Source organism: Notolepis coatsorum, assembly GCF_963971535.1.
Source record: "Notolepis coatsorum genome assembly, chromosome: 19".
Classification (NCBI taxonomy): Eukaryota; Metazoa; Chordata; class Actinopteri; order Aulopiformes; family Paralepididae; genus Notolepis; species Notolepis coatsorum.
Genome location: NC_140183.1, coordinates 65,030,559 through 65,051,923, shown reverse-complemented (window position 1 = coordinate 65,051,923; position 21,365 = coordinate 65,030,559). Strand labels below are relative to the sequence as shown.

At 42.4% G+C, this 21,365-nt stretch overlaps 1 protein-coding gene across 2 annotated transcripts in view; it reads right to left on the bottom strand.

The window, feature by feature from the left end:
- Positions 1 to 15,773, bottom strand: part of stx17 (syntaxin 17) — a 35,576-nt gene extending 19,803 nt beyond the window's left edge. Inside the window, exons 1-3 of one of the 2 annotated variants that reach the window (XM_084336247.1) lie at positions 15,640 to 15,773; positions 5,209 to 5,471; positions 3,792 to 3,857 (exon numbers count right to left, since the gene is read on the bottom strand). In XM_084336247.1, the coding sequence (XP_084192373.1) occupies positions 3,792 to 3,857; positions 5,209 to 5,331 (189 nt within the window). In that variant the 5' untranslated portion in view covers positions 5,332 to 5,471; positions 15,640 to 15,773. Of the gene's footprint in view, positions 1 to 3,791; positions 3,858 to 5,208; positions 5,476 to 12,924; positions 13,064 to 15,639 lie in introns of those variants that run through there. The other variant, XM_084336246.1, reaches the window with a different exon arrangement.
- Positions 15,774 to 21,365: the final 5,592 nt, after the last annotated feature.

Here is a 21,365-nt window from a genome sequence, read left to right as displayed (position 1 = left end):
GTTCTGCGACTATGCTTGCACCTCATGGTACCAAAGCACCTCAAAGGCCCTAAAAACAAGGCTACAAACATCACAAAACAAACTGGTCAGACTACTGCCTTACTCCTAAAATCCACCTTACCACTGCCCATTTTGACAACCTAGGATGGCTTAGAGTAGATGACAGAGTACAGCAACTTGCAATGGGCCTGGTCTACAAGATACACTACACCACTAAGATACATGATGTACATGTCGAAATACTTCCCAAAGGTCAGTGAAGTCCACAACCATGTATGTCATAAATGTCTTGATGAATTGAAAATGGAGGACCCTTATGTAAACAAGACGAAAGTATTTTCTGGTCTGCATCCTCTTAGCAGTTGTTTGTATTGAGCTGTACTGTATTGTACCCATTCTGCAATCTGTTAATAAAGTTTTCAATCAATTGAATCAATCACTCCCCTCCCCCCTCTCTGTATGTCCTTGTACATGTTGGTCCATCTTCATCTTACAGCAGTCAGACAGCCAAACCGACAGACAGACAGATTCTTGTATTATGGAGTAAACTTGTGAGGACTATAGACTACAGTACATTCCATTGACTAGATTCATTCCACCGCCCCTCACTGTAACCGTAAACCACTGCACTTACATCCAACCTTAGCCCTTGGATTAGCCTTAAAGGTCCTCTACTGTACAAATGGTCTTTCCCTGTGTTTTGCATTGTTTTTACACAATGAGGTGTTGTCTCAACGCTGAGCCTATTGTGAAATATGTACTTAGTGCATTTTCTGCAGTTCAGCTGTGACAAGAACCCTCCCCTTTGAAACAAGCCATTTGGAATCGCAGCCAACATTGAGGTATATCTAAAGACTGATACGCTCTTGACTGCTGTGTCTCCCTTTTTCAAGATGAAGATCTTTTTCCACCTAAACAGTTCACTAAAATATATATGAAACAAATTTTAGGTGAGGAATAGGATATGCAATTGCTGGATATTCATTCATATTTGATCTGCAACGCCTAATTTGACAGCTTGATCGAGAACAGGACTGAAACAGAAGGGTATAGAGGCTGTTATAATGAGAACAGGACTGAAACAGAGGCTATAGAGGCTGCTAGAATGAGAACAGGACCTGAAACAGATGGGTATAGAGGAGGCTGCTATAGAATGAGAACAGGACTGTAACAGAGGGGTATAGAGGGCTGCTAGAATGAGAACAGGACTGAAACAGAGGGGTATAGAGGCTGCTAGAATGAGAACAGGACTGAAACAGAGGGGTATAGAAGCTGCTAGAATGCATAACCTGACTGGTACTTTCAGTGAAAATACAAATACTTGAAATACATATTTTGGGGACATCAGGGACCTATATTAACTTATTGAGGAGGAGGATAATATGGGACTTTAAACGAACCCTAATTCTAACCCTGACCCATAAACGTCCCACTGTCAGGTGAGGAGGACCGCCCCAAAATGTCCAGAACTCAAAGCTAACCCCAGACACGAACGACATGCAGACATGAGAAAGCACTCTGTGCCCGTCCCTGGGGTGTAGAGGGATATAGCGAGAGGATAGGTAGGTGAGTGTGTGTGTGGTGGGGGGGGGGAGTCACCTTCTGAGACAGGTGGCTTCCAGGCAACTACATCCCATGTGGCCTTCACACACACCCACCCACCCACACACACACACACACACACACACCCACACACACAGTTTGTTTTTAACCAATACAGACCCCCAGATTCTCCCAATGAGAAAATCTACTCACTGGTACTGAATTAATGTATAGTGTTCTGAAAATAAATAAATAATTGTTTACATTTGTTAAACGCTGAATGATGACCAAATTATGCTGTGCAATTTTTACATTTTATTGTTATACTTTATTGTTTGCATTTTGCACTTCACTTTGTACTTGAGGTTGTACTTTAGTTTGTATATTGTCTATTTTGTATAGTGTTTGTCCTTTATTCTTTTTACTGTATGAAGCACAATCTCAGGGGGCGCATACAGAACCAAGCATTTCACTGTAATGTACATTATATGTGACAAATAAACAAAACTTGAAACTTGAACTTGACTTGCTTATTTTGTAGTGATCTGTGATTAAATAAACCCTGATGACCTGCCAGTAGTGTGTGGAATGCAGTGTGACAGACTGTGACAGACTGTGACATTCTCTGCACATCAGCTTTCACTGTCGAGTAGGCAGATCAATAGCAGCTCAATCATTTTTAGATTTAGAGTGAATATTTGCTAACACCAATCAGTGGCCAATCGATAGAAACATCTGTGTCACACACACATGTCTGTACTTTTACAGTATGTTTACAGTTCAGCTATAGTATGTACCTGTACAGTTCAGCTATAGTATGTACCTGTACAGTGCAGCTATAGTATGTACCTGTACAGTTCAGCTATAGTATGTACCTGTACAGTTCAGCTATAGTATGTACCTGTACAGTGCAGCTATAGTATGTACCTGTACAGTGCAGCTATAGTATGTACCTGTACAGTTCAACTATAGTATGTACCTGTACAGTTCGGCTATAGTATGTACCTGTACAGTTCAGCTATAGTATGTACCTGTACAGTGCAGCTATAGTATGTACCTGTACAGTTCAGCTATAGTATGTACCTGTACAGTTCAGCTATAGTATGTACCTGTACAGTGCAGCTATAGTATGCACCTGTACAGTGCAGCTATAGTATGTACCTGTACAGTTCAGCTATAGTATGTACCTGTACAGTGCAGCTATAGTATGTACCTGTACAGTGCAGCTATAGTATGTACCTGTACAGTGCAGCTATAGTATGTACCTGTACAGTTCAGCTATAGTATGTACCTGTACAGTTCAGCTATAGTATGTACCTGTACAGTGCAGCTATAGTATGTACCTGTACAGTTCAGTTATAGTATGTACCTGTACAGTGCAGCTATAGTATGTACCTGTACAGTTCAGCTATAGTATGTACCTGTACAGTGCAGCTATAGTATGTACCTGTACAGTTCAGCTATAGTATGTACCTGTACAGTGCAGCTATAGTATGTACCTGTACAGTTCGGCTATAGTATGTACCTGTACAGTTCAGCTATAGTATGTACCTGTACAGTTCAGTTATAGTATGTACCTGTACAGTTCAGCTATAGTATGTACCTGTACAGTTCAGCTATAGTATGTACCTGTACAGTGCAGCTATAGTATGTACCTGTACAGTTCAGCTATAGTATGTACCTGTACAGTTCAGCTATAGTATGTACCTGTACAGTTCAGCTATAGTATGTACCTGTACAGTTCAGCTATAGTACATGTACAGTTCAGCTATAGTATGTACCTGTACAGTGCAGCTATAGTATGTACCTGTACAGTTCAGCTATAGTATGTACCTGTACAGTTCAGCTATAGTATGTACCTGTACAGTGCAGCTATAGTATGTACCTGTACAGTGCAGCTATAGTATGTACCTGTACAGTTCAGTTATAGTATGTACCTGTACAGTGCAGCTATAGTATGTACCTGTACAGTTCAGCTATAGTATGTACCTGTACAGTTCAGCTATAGTATGTACCTGTACAGTGCAGCTATAGTATGTACCTGTACAGTGCAGCTATAGTATGTACCTGTACAGTTCAGCTATAGTATGTACCTGTACAGTTCGGCTATAATATGTACCTGTACAGTTCAGCTATAGTATGTACCTGTACAGTTCAGTTATAGTATGTACCTGTACAGTTCAGCTATAGTATGTACCTGTACAGTTCAGCTATAGTATGTACCTGTACAGTGCAGCTATAGTATGTACCTGTACAGTTCGGCTGGCGTTGATGTGCTCCTGATGAAGACGGTCCCATTCTTGGCAGCGTTGGTACTGCAGGAAAGAGGGGCACACAGGGAGCGAAATAAACTTTTTGACTCACCGGCCAGTGGCGGGTAGATGGGAAGAATCTACCCGCCAAGCATATTTCTTACCCGCCAACTTTTTTTTGATAACATTTTTTTTTATTATTATTTTATATAGATTTTTTTTTGAATAAAATATATATATTATATAATCATACTTGTGGTTGTGTTATCTGCGAGACATCGCCACCTCGCTGTCTGCAAACAGCTCCACTATCTGTGTGTATACTCGAGTGGCCTCCAGCTCCAGCAAGGATTCTCCGGGGGTGCAGCTGGACCCTAAACGCTACATTCAGCATGCAAAAGAATTCTCCGGCGCTGCACCTGGACCCTAGTCAGCAGCCCTCACTCATGCGATGTAAACCAGGGACTCGAATACGCATGTTGTTGTAGGACATTGATGCCAAGAGCTATCTGTAGCTACTGCTGGATGGCGTTGGGACAACGCCTCAGTGAACTATTTAGTTTACTGCGACATTTCGTAGTGACTAGTTACCTAGCCAACGGAGGTATTATGCACTGGACTATTGCTGGAGGATTTGTTGATGTCGGGAGCTATCCGTAGCTAGCCGGCTGGATAACGTTACACAATGCCTCGTGTATTAAACTAAGTGAATAGTTGACTGGGTCATTTTGTAACGGTAGCTAACGTTATCTCACGAAGGTCCCACACTGACTAGACTAACGTCACGGTGAGGCAATAGCCTCTGTTTACATGCAGGCATACAGGGGTAGGAGCAGCAGTGCTAAGTGCTAACTAACGTCACGGTGACTCGGAGGCAATAGCCTCTGTTTACATGCAGCATACAGAAACAGGTGGGGAGGGGGTAGCAGCAGCAGTGCGCGGTGCGCGCTTCATGTCTGCTGAGACAGCGAGTGAGAACTCCGCTAAAGAATTTGATCATGATTTTCGGTTTTCACATGACTATTTGATTGAGCGCCACACGGCGCTCAGACGTCTCAGTGGGAGGCGCCAAACGTAAAAACTGAGCGCAAATGGCGGGTGGAGCTCTCTAGTTTCGGTCCCTGGGGGCACAGCTACAATTACCCAAGTATGCATGTGTATGTGTGTCTGTGTGTTTGTACCATATGTGTGTCCATGTGTGTGTGTTTGTATCATATGTGTGTGTGTGTGTGTGTGTGTGTGTGTGTGTGTGTGTGTGTGTGTGTGTGTGTGTGTGTGTGTGTATATGTGTCGTATGTGTGTGTATTCATTGTGTGTGTGTTTGTACTGTGTGTGTGTGTGTTTGTACTGTGTGTGCGTGCGTGCGTGCATGTGTGTGTGTCTGTGCATGCGTACCCAGATGTCCGTCCCCTACCTTCAGGATGTTGTTGTGGTGTCGGTGCAGTCTCTCCAGGTCTGTGGGCAGGGCCACTTTAGTGAACTTGTGAATGGGAGCCTCCAGGCGCCTCAGTGTCAGCTTGTTGCTCTCCTCCGCCATGGGACCATCCAGCAGACTGACACAACGCCTGGCCTGGTGTAGCACACACTACTCCTGCTCCTGCTGTGGTCTCTGCTTCCACCCAGCACACACACTGCTCCTGCACCTGCTGTGGTCTCTGCTTCCACCCAGTACACACACTGTCTGAACATGAGGAGAAAGTAACAGTAGAATTCATGTAATACAGTGTTCAGTAAGGTTGCCAGAATTATCTTCAGTAAAGTGGCCCGAGTTATCAGCTGAGTTAATTGAGTACTTCAGACTAAGAACCACATTTGACATTTTCAGAGGAACAATGTTTTCAAACTTCATTATCTAAAGAAGTATATGTAAGGGATAATGTATAGCTACGAGGTCATTGTCGCAAAATAATTGACCGACACAGAGTTTAGAACACCGAGGCGCCTCGCCGAGGTGTTCTTTAAACGTAGTGATGGTCAATTATTTTGCGACAATGACAGAGTATTAGCTATACATTATCCCGCTTATTACATCATGGCTAACTTACTAACAATATACCTAATTCATTTTACACCATCGACAAGACAAGATCAAATGCAGACGCAGTTCTGTTCGGTCGCTCCGCTGTCATCGCCGGCAGCTTCGCCGGCAGCTTCGCCAGCAGCCGGCAGGTGTGTCTGATTGGCTGCACTGATGCAGTGTGTGTCAGTGGGCTTGATTGCTACAGCTGCGCACAGCGGTCATTATTGCTCGGCAGAGGTCCGTTATCGAGTAATAACGGATCTCTGACGAGCGCTATTGACCAATCACAATCAAGCATTTCGGCGAATGTTAAAACGCCATGTAATAAATGATGATATCACATTCACACTCCAAAAAACTGAGTTATTCAGGGCAAGGGTTCAATAGACCTGTCGCTAAACCACGCCCCAAAACACCATCGGTCAACACCATTTGTGGGCTGCATCAAACCAAACGTCTGTGATCGAAACCACTGTGAAGAGTTCAGTTTATGTTATTATCTACCTAATATCTGATGGTGAAACGCTGTGCGTGGGGTACCTGTAATTCGGACACCAGGTACCCTGAAAGACTGGATGGAGTATATTTCATACCTTTTCCGAAGCCCAAAAGACAACTCGACAAATGCAAGCGATGGATTCTGTTGTTTCGTCGACCACATACACAACTGAATGTGAAGACCATTACCAAGGACACTTATGTTTGCTCAAAGGTAAGGTCAATTCATAAAGACATAATATTTGACGGCATGTATTAGAAACGTAGACCAAACTATTAGTTAGGTAACGTTAGCTGCAAGCTAGCTAGCTAGCTGGTGTTATCCTAGCTAGCTAGCTACAGTGTTATCAACATCAACTTTGCGGTCATTCATTTGCTGTCTGACTTTTCTTCCTCGCTAGTTAGCTGGTGTTTTTAGCTAACTTAACGTTTGCTAACTGTCTTTTGTCCAGATGGGGAGCGCCGGCCTGTGGAGCAGCCTCCCCCAAGCCCAATGGAAGAAGGTGGACAAGAGGAGCGAGATGAACGATTGAGAAATCAACAAGCACAAATCGAATCACTGACGAGTATAAATACTGTTCTGAGACTTAATCAAGTACCAAATAGATTAACACCAGAGGTCTTGCAGAACAGGTCGAAAAGTACCTGGCGGAAAAAAATCTAATCTACGAATTCCAATCTGGCTTCAGAACGTCCCACTCCACTGACACATGCCTCCTCTATTTGAACGACCACATCAAACAAGAGGTGGACGCGGGCAAATACTGCGGCATGGTCATGCTGGACCTACAAAAGGCCTTCGACACTGTCAATCACTCCATTCTGATTGACAAGCTAAAAGCAATTGGTTTTGATAGTTTATCAGTGAGCTGGATGCAATCCTACCTGGAGGGGAGAGAACAGATGGTAGAGGTAAACGGTACTCTATCCCCCCCCCCTCACAGTGAGCTGTGGTGTTCCACAAGGAAGCATACTAGGACCGCTACTCTTCCTAATTTATGCCAATGACATGTCGTCAGCCTGTGACTGCAACTTGTTCCTGTTTGCGGCGACTCAGGCGCCTAAGGAAGTTCCAAGTCAGTCAGAAGATCCTTAGGAACTTCTACTCATGTACAATAGAGAGCATCCTGACTGGCAACATCACCTCCTGGTTTGGGAATAGCACTGCACAAGACCGTAGCAGACTACAGAGAGTGGCCCGTTCAGCCGAACGCACAATTGGAGGGGGGCTTCCCACCCTCCAGAACATTTACAACAAGCGGTGCAGGGGGAAGGCTAAGAGAATTATTAAGGACTCGAGCCACCCGAACAACTGCCTCTTTGAACTGCTGCGGTCAGGCAAGCAATACCGGAGTCTTAAGGCGAGCACAGAAAGACTCAGAAGAAGCTTCTATCCCCAGGCCATCAGGCTGCTAAACGAACAATAAACACTATGCAACAACTATCAAATGCACACAGCACACACACCCACACTCACTTAAACCACACAAACACACTTTATATTTATTGATAAAGGATTTGCACTACAACTCGTACACCTACTGTAAATTGTACCTAAATTGCACCTCATCCCATTTCTGCCTTGCACTATATAGTATTGTATATTAGTACACTGCATAGTATTGTATATTATATGGTAACTCAGTTACGTCTATTCTGCATCGAACATTGTACATATGTCTATACTGAACACTGTGACCTCATTTTTTTTTACTTCTAATTTACATGCTATACTATGTTATTTTATTTCATACTTATATTGTCTTGCACAGTCTCTGGAGCGTAACAGTAAGAAGCATTTTGTATAAAAGTATTCTGTACTTCTGTATGACAACTATTAAAGAAACTTGAAACTTGAAACTTGCTGGTCTCTGACAAGAACAAGTTGCAGGTTGAAAAAACCCTCAGCTCTGAACTAGGCAGAATCTGCATATGGCTCGCTGATAACAAACTACTGTATCATTACACATGGGCAAAACAGAGTGCATTCTCTTCGGTTCAAATAACAAACTCAGCAAGACCGATGGCTTCTCAGTTGCAGTGGGTGACAATATTATCACAAGGAAAGATGAAATTACCTACCTGGGTTCCATCCTAGAGGCAAATCTTTCCTGTGACAAAATGGCATCCAATGTAATAAAAAAAAAGTCAACCAACGAACTCGATTCTTGTACCGGATCTCCTCTCTGGTAAACAAGAATACCCTGAAGACTCTGGCAGGAGCACTCATTCAGGGGTACTACGACTATGCTTGCACCTCATGGTACCAAAGCACCTCAAAGGCGCTAAAAACTAAATTACAAACATCTCAAAACAAACTGGTCAGACTACTGCTTGACCTTACTCCTAGAACCCACCTCACCCCTGCCCACTTTGACAACCTAGGATGGCTTAGAGTAGACGACAGAGTACAGCAACTTGCAATGGGCCTGGTCTACAAGATACACTACACGACCAAGGTACCCATGTACATGTCAAAATACTTCCCAAAGGTCAGTGAATACCACGATCACAACACCAGAGGGAGCTCCACAAATCATGTTAAACCCAGATTCGGCTCAAATAAGGGACTAAACACGTTTCGCAATTATGCCACATCAATGTGGAACGCCCTACCCAAAGCTGTAAAGGAATGTGGATCACTACCCACTTTCAAAACCTCTCTCAAGGGACACCTACGGGAGACTGCAATTCAACACTGGCCCCTGTAAATATCCTAACCCAACCCCCTCCAATGTACAGTCATTTACCTAGTATGGTTTTGTCAATAGTCCAATGTACAATTTTGTTTGTTTGTACAGTGTCTCCTCCCCCCCCCCCCCCCCCCTCAATGTACAGTTTTGCTTGTTTATACAGTGTGCCCCCCCCCCCAACCACCTCCAATGTAAATTACCCAGTATGGTTGTCAATATCCCAATGTACCCAACCCCCCCCACCCAACCTCCTCCAATGTACAGTTTCTACGTCAAATGTATATACTCCCTTTTCTTGACTCCTTCTGTATCACAAACAGTACTGTATTTGCAAATCTGGTATGTCATAAATGTATAGATGTAGCAGTACTGACTATCTGTATGTCATGTATGTCATATATGTCCTGATGAATTGAAAATGGGGGACCCTGATGTAAACAAGACGAAAGTCTTTCTCTGGTCTGCATCCCCTTAACAATTGTGTGTATTGAGCTGTATTGTATTGTACCCATTCTGCAATCTGTTAATAAAGTTTTCAATCAATCAATCAATCAAGCATCACAGTCAGGAAAGGGGCTGCCTGCGGCCATCGTCATTCACGGTCGACTTTGTTTGTCCAAGGTTTCAAAGGGGGCGTGGCTTAGCGATAGGTCTATTAACAAGAGAGGTACAGTTCTTGTTCTGGAAGATAGCAATGAATGATTATTTCTAGGGATGTCCGATATTATCGGCCGATATTGGCATTAAAATGTGATATCGGAAAATATCTGTAATTTTTTTTTTACATTTCAATAACCTTTATTTACCCAGGCAAGCAAGCAAGAACAAATTCTGATTTTATTTATTTCTAATGTTTGATATAATTATAGATAAAGTCAACTGTTGGCTACTTAACAGATTGCCAAAAGTTAAAAGATAAGTTATAGCTTTCATGGTTCTCAACAGTGTGCCATGAAGCAAGATCAAGTGTGCCATGGAAGTTTAGGATGACCAATTCATTTAGTTTTGGTGCACCTTGCACGAGGACTGACACATCACTCATTCTATTACTAATTAGAGGTGGGCATAGATTAATTTTTTTAATCTAGATTAATCTATCTGCAATCCTGGATTTAATCTAGATTAATCTAGATTAAAATGGCTAAAAAAAAAAAAAAAAAACCTGCCGAAGGCATTAAAAATATGTGTGTTCTACCCAAATAATGACCAGAAGTAAGTCCTTACTTTTTCTTTCCTCCTTATGTTTCTCAGGCCAGGTGGCCCATTACACCATGAGCCCATCTCCCGTTTCCAAAATGCATTACAGACTGTTTGAAAAAGCTGTTTTGCTATGATAATTGGTAATGAAATATCAAAATAATGTTCAATAAGATGTACTTGTGTTTAATAAGTTGTTTTATTCAGAAGTTAACACAAATAAATTATATTACCAGTACAGTACAGTATCTAGCACTCTCAGGAGCAAAACAGAAAGAATCATTTCAAACTTGAACTATGTGACATGGCTTGAATCAACTGCTCCAGTGGAGTTGCTCAGTGGCCAATGGTGTCAACTGTGGTTGTACTGGGCAGCTCCCAGGTGTGAATGGAAAAGAACATCTGTGCTCAGCGAACCTACCCTGGGTAAATAAAGGTAGAAAAAAAATGTAAAAAAAAAAAAAAAAAAAAAAAAAAAAAATTTTTTTTTTTAGATTAATGCGTTAATTATATTATCGCGCGATACTAGTATAGCGTTAACGCAGCACGTTAACGCCGTTAACGGCCCAGCTCTATTACTAATGTTTTATATTTATTGATAATCTGCGTAATCTGTTTACCTATACCAGGGTAGACTACGACTCAGTATGGAGTATTGTACATTGTACAGAGTAGACTAAGCTAGCTATATATATTTGCACATGGGGTTGGCTTAGGATAGAATCTGTATGATCCAGGGGGAAGGGGGGGGGGGGTTGTACCCAAGTGCGTAATCTGCAGGGAAAGGTTAATTTAACTAACTTCATTGTGCCAAGTGATGCCAACAGCAGTGGTGGAAGAGGTACACAGTTCCTTTACTTAAGTAAACGTAGAGAAGTATTTGCTATTGAATGTACTTAAGTATCTTGTAAAGTAAAATAAATTATGCATTCTACATGACGTTTGTGTATTCCAGTGCTTAGGAGCATTCAAGCCTTGATCCATTGTCCTCTAAAGGTTATGTTAAAGTGGTAGCCTAGGTGAATGAATGAATGAATGAATGAATGAATGAATGAATGAAAACTTTATTTAACAGATTGCAGAATGGGTACAATACAGTACGGCTCAATACATACAATTGTGGTCCAGTTATGCTGTCCTCTTGAAGTTTACAAACTAGTACAGTAACTGATGGGTTCAGATAATGTAGGAGTAAAAAGTACAATATTTCCTTTGAAATGTAGTAGAGTATAAAGTTCCCTAAAATGAAAGTACAAAGTAGCTCGAAAGTAGCTTGAAATTGTACTAGTAAAAAAAAAATTAGCTGTGCAGCACCCACTCACTCAAGTTGTGACAGTAATGAGTAATGAGACAGCTATGTTAACAGCGATTTTCCGGTTCATCCAGTCCAATGAGTCCATTATTGATTGATTGATTGATTGAAAAGTTTATTAACAGATTGCAGAATGGGTACAGTACAGTACCTCAATACATACAATTGTTAAGGGGATGCAGACCAGAGAAAGACTTTCGTCTTGTTTACATCAGGGTCCCCCATTTTCAATTCATCATAATGACACACACGACATACAGATAGACAGTACTGCTACATCTATACATTTATGACATACCAGATTTGCAAATACAGTACTGTTTGTGATACTAACGATATCCAGAAAAAGAGTGCATGTACATTTGACATAGAAACTGTACATTGGAGGAGGTTGGGTAGGTGGGGTGGGGCTGTAGGGTACCGTTTACCTCCACCATCTGTTCTCTCCCCTCCAGGTAGGATTGTATCCAGCTCACTGATTCCAATGTACAGTTTTGTTTGTACAGTGTACAGTGTCCCCCACCCACCCCTCCTACCCAACCACCCCCCCCCACTCCTACCCAACCCCCCCCACCCACCCAACCACCTCCAATGTACAGTCCCCCCCCCACCTACCCAATCCAATGTACAGTTTCTACGGCAAATGTATATACTTTTTTTTCTGAGCTCTCTTTGTATCACAAACAGTACTGTATTTACAAATATGGTATGTCATAAATATATAGATGTAGCAGCTACTGTCTATCTGTATGTCATATATGTTACGATGAATTGAAAATGGGGGACCCTGATGTAAACAAGACGAACGTCTTTCTCTGGTCTGCATCCCCTTAACAATTGTATGTATTGAGCTGTACTGTAGGCTACTGTACCCATTCTGCAATCTGTTAATAAAGTTTTCAATCAATCAATCAACTACCATTTCTGTCGTGATATAGCCACACAATGCATGAGATAGTATCTTTAAACTGACATTTCAATTCGACCTAAAGAGCCATGAAAGATTAGGGCTGCATGATTACCCAGAGAGCTGATGCCCCAAAGATTTTCTGGAGATTTGACAACTTTCATAGCTAAATACCAGATAGCAGCGCAGTAAAGACAGAAAAAAACAGAGCTCGTCGACGTGTAGAGTTAGAAGCTCAAAGAAAGTCCAATTGAGTCCAGGCTAACGTTACCATGCATTTTGGTTATTAATACAAAGAGACGGCTGGGCGTGTAAACGCTACATTGATTAACATTACATGCACGTAGTTAGCATTAACTGGCTACGTAGCCTGCTATCATGTTAACGTTACGTTAGCTAATGTTAATTCTTCAATAAGATGCTGAGCAGAGGGAAGCAACAATCGACTGTCGATCGTATTCGTAGCTAATAATGTTGTCAACCAACGAAACATTCACACTTACCTTGGTGCAATATATAATTAGGAAATTATATAATATTTGTGATCAGCTAAAAGTGTCAAATATGTTTGTTTGTGTTCGCTAACTATGTAATGTACGTTACTTTCTTCCTTTGACAGCAACTTTGTTTGTAAACAACTCTCTTCCTGGTGCGCAGAGGAATCGTTTCCGACCAACCCCAACAGTCAGAACATTCCAGTCCTCCATTAATTCAGTCCTATCTTAGGAGAGGCCGCACTGACTATTAAATAAAGTGTTACTTGATCATATTAGAGCCCCTGGTTGTTGAGTTGATTAGACCTATTGACATCTTATAGCGAGAGATGGAGTGATTGGATTTTATTTGCCTTTTGCAAAAGTGTCAATTAGATTTTCATCTTTTAGCTGTAGGGTTTGCACTATTGACTGCATGAATACACTGCATCGATCCTGTCACGCAAATAACATTGATCATGTGTGACAAGCCTGTCTATCTGTTTGTGAGTGTGTGTGTGTGTGTGTGTGTGTGTGTGTGCGTGCGCGTGTGTGTGTGAAAACATTAGGTAAATATGTTAAAATGAGGACATTTAGCTGGTACTCACTTTAAAATAAGCCATTGTATGGGTTGAGTAAAGTTTAGGGGGACAGTTCGGATTTTTGGACATTAAATTGTGTGGAATACTATTTTATTTACTATTTTTATTTTATTTTCCTTAAAACAAACAAGCACAGACGGAGGGAGAAAAAAGAAGAAAAAAAATAACAATATGACAGTTCAAGGACAGTAGCACAGACAGGACAAACCAGCAGGGTAAGGGAGGGGGGGGGGGGTTACAGTGTTACATTATTTTATGCATGTGTTCCTCTTTAATGCATGTGTCCACAGGCACTCACATCAAAGTCAAAGTCAAAGTCAGCTTTATTGTTGCTTCTCATAATGTGCAAGAAAAATGGCACCATGGTCCTCTATTAATTAGGGCCCAATGAATGAATGAATGAATGAAAACTTTATTTAACAGATTGCAGAATGGGTACAATACAGTACGGCTCAATACACACAATTGTTAAGGGGATGCAGACCAGAGAAAGATGTTTGTCTTGTTTACATCAGGGTCCCCCATTTTCAATTCATATTGACATTTATGACATACACAACATACATGACATTTATGGCATAGGGACATACAGGTATTTAGTACTGATACATTTGTGACATAAACGGTATTCAAATATACAGTACTGTTACCCATAGATCCTGACAGAGTATATACATATGATGGGGAGGGGACTGTACATTAGGAGGGGGTGGGTGGGTGGGAAAGAAATATACATATGGTGGGGAGGAGACTGTACATTTGGAGGGGGTGGGTGGGTGGGAGAGAAATATACATACGGCGGGGAGAGAATATATACATGCGGTGGGGAGGAGACTGTCTATTAGGAGGGGGTGGGGGGTTTGGACATTTACGGTGACCAGTTTCGAATTGCAGCCTCCCGTAGGTGCTTTTTAAGAGCGGTTTTGAATGTGGGTAGGGATTCACATTCCTTTACAGCTTTGGGTAGGGCGTTCCACATTGATGTGGCATAATTGCGAAACGTGTTTAGTCCCTTGTTTGAGCCGAATCTATGTTTAACATGATTTGTTGAGCTTCCTCTGGTGTTGGTCGTGGTATTCACTGACCTTTGGGAAGTATTTTGACATGTACATGGGTACCTTAGTCGTATAGTGTATCTTGTAGACCAGGCCCATTGCAAGTTGCTGTACTCTGTCGTCTACTCTAAGCTATCCTAGGTTGTCAAAGTGGGCAGGGGTGAGGTGGGTTCTAGGGGTAAGGTCAAGTAGAAGTCTGACCAGTTTGTTTTGTGATGTTTGTAATCTTGTTTTTAGCGCCTTTGAGGTGCTTTGGTACCATGAGGTGCAAGCATAGTCGTAGTACCCTTGAATGAGGGGTGTTCTTGTTTACCAGAGAGGAGATCCGGTACAAGAATCTAGTTCGTTGGTTGACTTTTTTTATTACATTGGATGCCATTTTGTCACAGGAAAGATTTGCCTCTAGGATGGAACCCAGGTAGGTAATTTCATCTTTCCTTGTGACAATATTGTCACCCATTGTTAACAGAATTCGGCTATAGGGCGACAATAATGTGGTCAAGAGGCATGGTTTCTATCTTGAGCCTTAACTGGCGTGGTTTATTATTCACATGGCAGAGCAGTAACACTACAGGTCTTCTTTCACTGAGAGACTGGGGGAAAGAGACAGAAGTGGGAGGAGACACCTCTATTTATACTCGCCACCTGGTGGTGTTTCTGAGTGTCTCCGCCTAGAGCGCCCTCTAGTGGAAACAGTTATATATGCAGTTAGACAGTTACTAGTGGAAACAGTTATATATGCAGTTAGACAGTTACTAACAATCCTACACAGAACCTCTGCCTTCAACACTCCCACTTAGGGTTTAGCATACTGGATAACTTCTTGGAAAAACATTTTACAAAGGAAATAATATAATCCAAAAACATCAACAGGGTATGACAGTCAATACTTTCACATTAAACATGACCCTTGCAAATCCCTTCAATTTTAATTTGGAACAGGTTTCCTCATAGTGTCTGCTACTCTGTGGACAGTAAACCGGTGTCATTCTTTATTCTCTGATGACAGATCTGATGAGATGATATTTTCTATATTGGCATGTTTACATCTATGTTGACAAGTGAAAAAAGTAGTAGAACGCGCTCACCTCACTAGACTTGACACTGGGTGCTGTAACCTCTGATATCATACATAAAAATAGGGAAACCATGTCCAGGCACGCACTCCAGGTTTTTCCAAATTTATTGGCAGCCTGTAATCATGACGTTTCGATGTGAACACACCTTCTTCAGAATGGCTTGCATGAAGCATGAAGGGTAAGTGACCCTAGTATATACAAGTCAAACAGGAAGTGACAACATAGGAAGTGACAACACATTCCCACAAGAGATCTGCAAAAAAGTACAAAATACCACTTACAAGCACAACCTTTTCAGAATTATGTAAATCGAAAAGAAGCGTGTAAATCAAAAAGAAACAGTAAATCACAAAGAGATATATCTATATATAGTTATATATTTTTTATACAGAGTAGGCCTACATCTTAAACTCTAAACATAAACACTCATGACCCATATAAGCCATATTTCAATTATAAATATAAAGAATGATAAATGAAAATAGTAAACAATCGAATATAATGAAATAATCAAATGAAACAGGTCAAAACATTTTCCTCATTGAGGCCTCTAGGCTCTAGACAATCCAGAAAATGAATATAAAAGCATTCCCTTTGTAGCAAGAGCCTGTCTCTGTCGCCGCCTCTTGGTGGTCTCAAGACCTGCTCTATACCCATGTATTTTAAGCCAGAAATATCATGTCCTAACTTATTAAAGTGCCTTGCAACTGAAATTTTTTGTATGGCTCCAGCTTTTTTGATTTTGTATTGTTATTAGAGCTTGCCCATAACAATAGGGCCAGTTATGTAGGAGCCATTTCATTTGATTTAATAGTTTTTGACTAAATGGCGCCGCCACTGGTCGCCTCGAAAAATGGCACCATGGTCCTCTATTAATTAGGGCCCAGCTGTGTGTAGAGGCACGCCAGACGAGAAACAGATTTTCAACCGCTCGCTCGCTACACACACACACAGCGCAGATTGAATGAAAGACTGAAAGAAAGACTTTGTTTAGAATCATTTTGAGTTTATTTGAACCCCTTTTGCTGCGCCTGTCTGTTTTGAAACCTTTTAGTTCAAGTCTGGAGCCTGTTTTGTTTCGTTGTTTGCCCCATTATTATTTGAAACTTTTACACAACTCCTTCCATAAAACTCAACCGGTTCGAACCCATCAAGACGCAACCATCAACAACATCAAACAGTGAGTAACAAGACAGCCCAAGTCAAAGTGGTGTGATCACGTTAAAGACGTATCCTGGCTGCTTATTGCTTATTCCCAGAGGAAGAGTGCTGCCGAGTGCTTCCGCGTTTTCCCTGATTGGCTGCGACACGCCCAGAGGCAGAGCTTGCGGCATTATGTAGCCGTAATCCCAGATGATTTTCATTTGACGCTTAGCTCAACTGGCAGCGCTGCGGTTCTGCGGTCCTGTGGTCCGTTGGTGACAAGTTCGAATCCCTTCAATTTACTTTTTTTTTAACGTGCATTAAGTTTAGGCATGTTAACTTAAGGTTAAGGTTAAGGTTAGGCATTGTTTTGGAGTTGGTTAAGGTTAGAAGGGTTAAGTGTAGGCGCTGTTAAGGAGCTGGTTAAGGTTAGAGTTTGTCTTAGAGAATGGCAATATTCTTTCGGAGTTGGTTATGGTTAAGGTTAAGGTTAGGCATGGTTAAGGTTAAGGTTAAGGTTAGGCATTGTTTCGGAGTTGGTTAAGGTTAGAAGGGTTAAGTTTAGGCGCTGTTAAGGAGCTGGTTAAGGTTAGAGTTTGTCTTAGAGAATGGCAATAGACAGCCTATTTCCGCGCTGCAGCGCGAGGCAATAGACAGCCTATTTCCGCGCTGCAGCTCTCTCGCGCTGCCGTGGTCACATGGGCGTCATGGCCAATCAGAGAAAACGCGGTAGCACGCGACGCACTCTTCCGCTGGGAATAAGCTACACGCATCCTGGCTTAGATAGGCAAATTGGCCCTACAGATACAAATTTTTTTACTATTTAATCTCACAATTTTCTGTAATTAATCTAGATTAATCTAGATTAAAAATCGCATTTTCCGCACCAAACCCCGGAGCGGCTAGATTCGCCTGTTCGAATCCAGCTCACAGCTCCGGGGTTGTCACCAGCTTGGCTGGCCGTTCACACTAATACAATTGGCAGTATTAGAGGGTGGGAGAAGCTGGCGGGGTGGGTCCGGGTCGCCTGTAGCTGTTCCGCAACCGTTCCTATTTCCGGGGTAGGCCTGATTGGCCCCGACAGGCACGTGACCCGCCGCGGCCACGCCCCGCGGCAACGAGGCTGCTGTGGTTCACCTCACCGCCGCTTTCCGCCTTCAACGCCGCCCGCAGCATTAGGAAGGAGTTCGCGGCATTAGGAAGGAGTTTGCGGCATTAGGAAGGAGTTCGCGGCGCCTTTCACATCGCAGTCATCAGTCATAATAATATCATCAGTCATCTCTAATAATATTAATCACTGTTCAATGTACTAATATACAATACGGCTCACTTTTCCCACCGGAGCTCCGACGCGGCAGCATTATGTAGCAGTAATCCCCCCATTTTTACCATCGACAAACTAGCTCAATTTCTAACGCTGCTTGGCTGTGGATCCTATCGTCCGTTTGTGACAAGTTCGATTCCCTTATTTTTTTTATTTTTTTTAACGTGCATTGCACTATAGCGTATTGTATATTGTATATTGTATGTTCTGCACTGCAACGCATACACCTTACTGTAAATTGTACCATACAATATACAATATACAATACGCTATAGTGCAATGCACGTAAAAAAAAAAAAAAAAACTTAAGGGAATCAAACTTGTCAGAAAGGCACGATAGGATCCACAGCCAAGCAGCATTACCAATTGAGCTAGTTTGTCGATGGTAAAAGTGGGGGGATTACTGCTACATAATGCTGCCGCGACGGAGCTCCGGTGGGAAAAGTGAGCCGTATTGTATATTAGTACATTGAACAGTGATTAATATTATTAGAGATGACTGATGATATTATTATGACTGATGACTGCGATGTGAAAGGCGCCGCGAACTCCTTCCTAATGCCGCAAACTCCTTCCTAATGCCGCAAACTCCTTCCTAATGCTGCGGGCGGCGTTGAAGGCGGAAAGCGGCGGTGAGGCGAACCACAGCAGCCTCGTTGCCGTGGCTGCCGCGGGGCGTGGCCGCGGCGGGTCACGTGACTGTCGGGGCCAATCAGGCCTACCCCGGAAATAGGAACGGTTGCGGAACAGCTACAGGCGTCCGGGTCGTTGTAAACGGCGACTCCTACAGTTCGGTCGGGGCGCCTGCTAAGCGCGGATAGGACTTGAGTGGGATAGTGTGATCCTTCCACACACTACGCCCTCTCAATGAGAATCCGCGCTGCCAGGTGAAAAGAAGCGGTTGATTGGCTGGACGTGTGTCGGCGGAAGCACGTGATAGCCTCCACTCTCCCAGACCGACTGTGGGGGGTAAGTGCGCAGCGACCAGGAAGGGGATTAACATTGGGATGGGAGAAAATCGGAGGAAAATGGAGGGGGAAAAAGATCAATAAAAAAAAATAATAATAAAAATCGCATTTTCCAAAGCTTGTAACAGCTATTTACTTGAGTAAAATCATGGAATTAATGTAAAATCAACACAAAGAAAGTATATTTAGATTCCTAGAGCATAGAGACCTCTTTCTTATATCCGCGGCGCTAACAGAAATAAAAACAACCCAGGCCTATGTTAAAGTGCAGATTGGCTTAGAGGACGATAATGTCTTGTATAAACTACCAGTAATATAAATCATATTAACAACAAAAATGTGTTCCATCTTCATGTCAGATGATTTTCAAAAAGGTGCATGAGTCAATGCAAAAAAAAAAAAGCAAATATACTGCTGAAAGTTCAGAAGGTTGAACATTTTTCACTCCATAGATTAATCTAGATAAATTTTTTTAACGCTTTAAATAATTTAAATGAATCTCCAAAGTTAAAGCATTAACTTTGACAGCCCTAAAAAAATTATCTAATATAAACATAAAGTAACATAGGAAACATATTGTAACATATGGGACACGATGTACACACACTATACATGACTATATATAGGCCTACAGTATAAACAGTGGCTAAAAAAATGAATGTATGGTTGAAATAAATATAGGAGGTAAAAGAGAACTTAGTGCAAATCTTTTTTAGCAGCAGTGGTACATAGTAAGTATAACTAATGAATAATGGCAGTAGAATACAATAATGGCAGTAATGTGGCAGTGAGATGATAGATAAGGCAGTAAACTAATATAATGTAAACTAAAATAATTAGTAAAGTGGCAGTGAGTTTTATGATGATCTTATATCAGCACATGCCTTGCTCCAACATAGATATATTTTGTATTAGGGGCGGCTAGGTGGTGTAGTGGGCAAGGCACTCGCCACCAGTGTGGAGACGCTAGGATTCGCGTGTTCCAATCCAGCTCTCCACATTGTTTTTCAGTTTGGCTGGTCGTCCGCAGTAATACACATTGGCCGTATTACGGGGAGGGAAAACTGAAGGGTGGGGATCGAACGTTGTGAACAAGCGACTCCTACAAGTCGGTTGGTGCGCCTGCGCAGTAGAATCAGGAAGTGTCGGGGGCAGCGTGAGCCTCCCACGCGTTACTCCTCGACACTGAGAGATCGAGCTGCGCAGGTGAAAAGATGCGACTGCTGTTACCTCAAGTACCGGAGGGGACTTGTGCTATGTATGACTTAGTCCACATTGCAGCCGGCTTGTGGGAGGCAAGAAACAGCGTTCGTGACAGGGGAGGGTTGAATTGGATGATACGAAATTGGGATGGGAGAAAATATGGAAAAATGGGAGAAAAAGTGGATAAAAAAATATATATATATTTTGTATTAATTCATGCGTTATTTTACAAACGCAGATAGGGAAGTTAAAACCAGGGATGAATATTAAACCAGGGATGAGTCCAGCAGTGTTCCTATTATATTCCAGGGAGGAGAGGGCATGGTGTTGTGAGTCCAGGAAGGATCTTATTGTGGCCCATAAGCCGTTCCCTCCCCTATCCAGATATAACAGAGATTATGCAGCTTCTTCCCTACTTATAAAATTCAGAAGGTTTATTTAAGCTAAAACAATTTGTCTTTCTAACTTGCCAGTTCATGAGAATTGTGAGTTTTGTTGCAGAGATGACATACAAAAAAAATAAATAAAAATGCAAACAACCGCGATGTGCTGGACCGTGTTCCAACATGAGTCAAGTATGGAAATACTCGAGGACTGTAGATTAACATGTTTGGTGATTGATGCTTTTGCCTGCATGTCAAGGTGCAGATTAGAAGAAGAAGTCTTTAATTGTCATGCAGATTAACACACACATGCGAGATGGGCGACACACACATGCACTGAGTCGCAGATGAAATGTCTCTCTGCACTTTTCCCATCCCGTCGTCCTTCCCCACACCTCCCCAAGGGCATCCGGGAGCAGACATGGGCTGCGGCATGGGCCGCGCCTGGGGACCAATCCAAGTGCTCCTGTCCATCTTCGTCAGGGACGAAGATCTGTTCTGCATGTTTTTCCATTGGGTTTATCTCTTTTTATGGAGGGGAAACACTTGCGAGCACGGGGAGAAGGACATGCAAACTCCACACAGAAAGGCCCGGGAGATACCCCACCTGGGTACCTGGCGACGCGGCAACCTGGTCCCCAAGCGGGAATTTAACCCAGGACCTTCTAGCTGTGAGGCGACAGTGTTTTCCCCATTTCTTCCTTGTTTGATGTG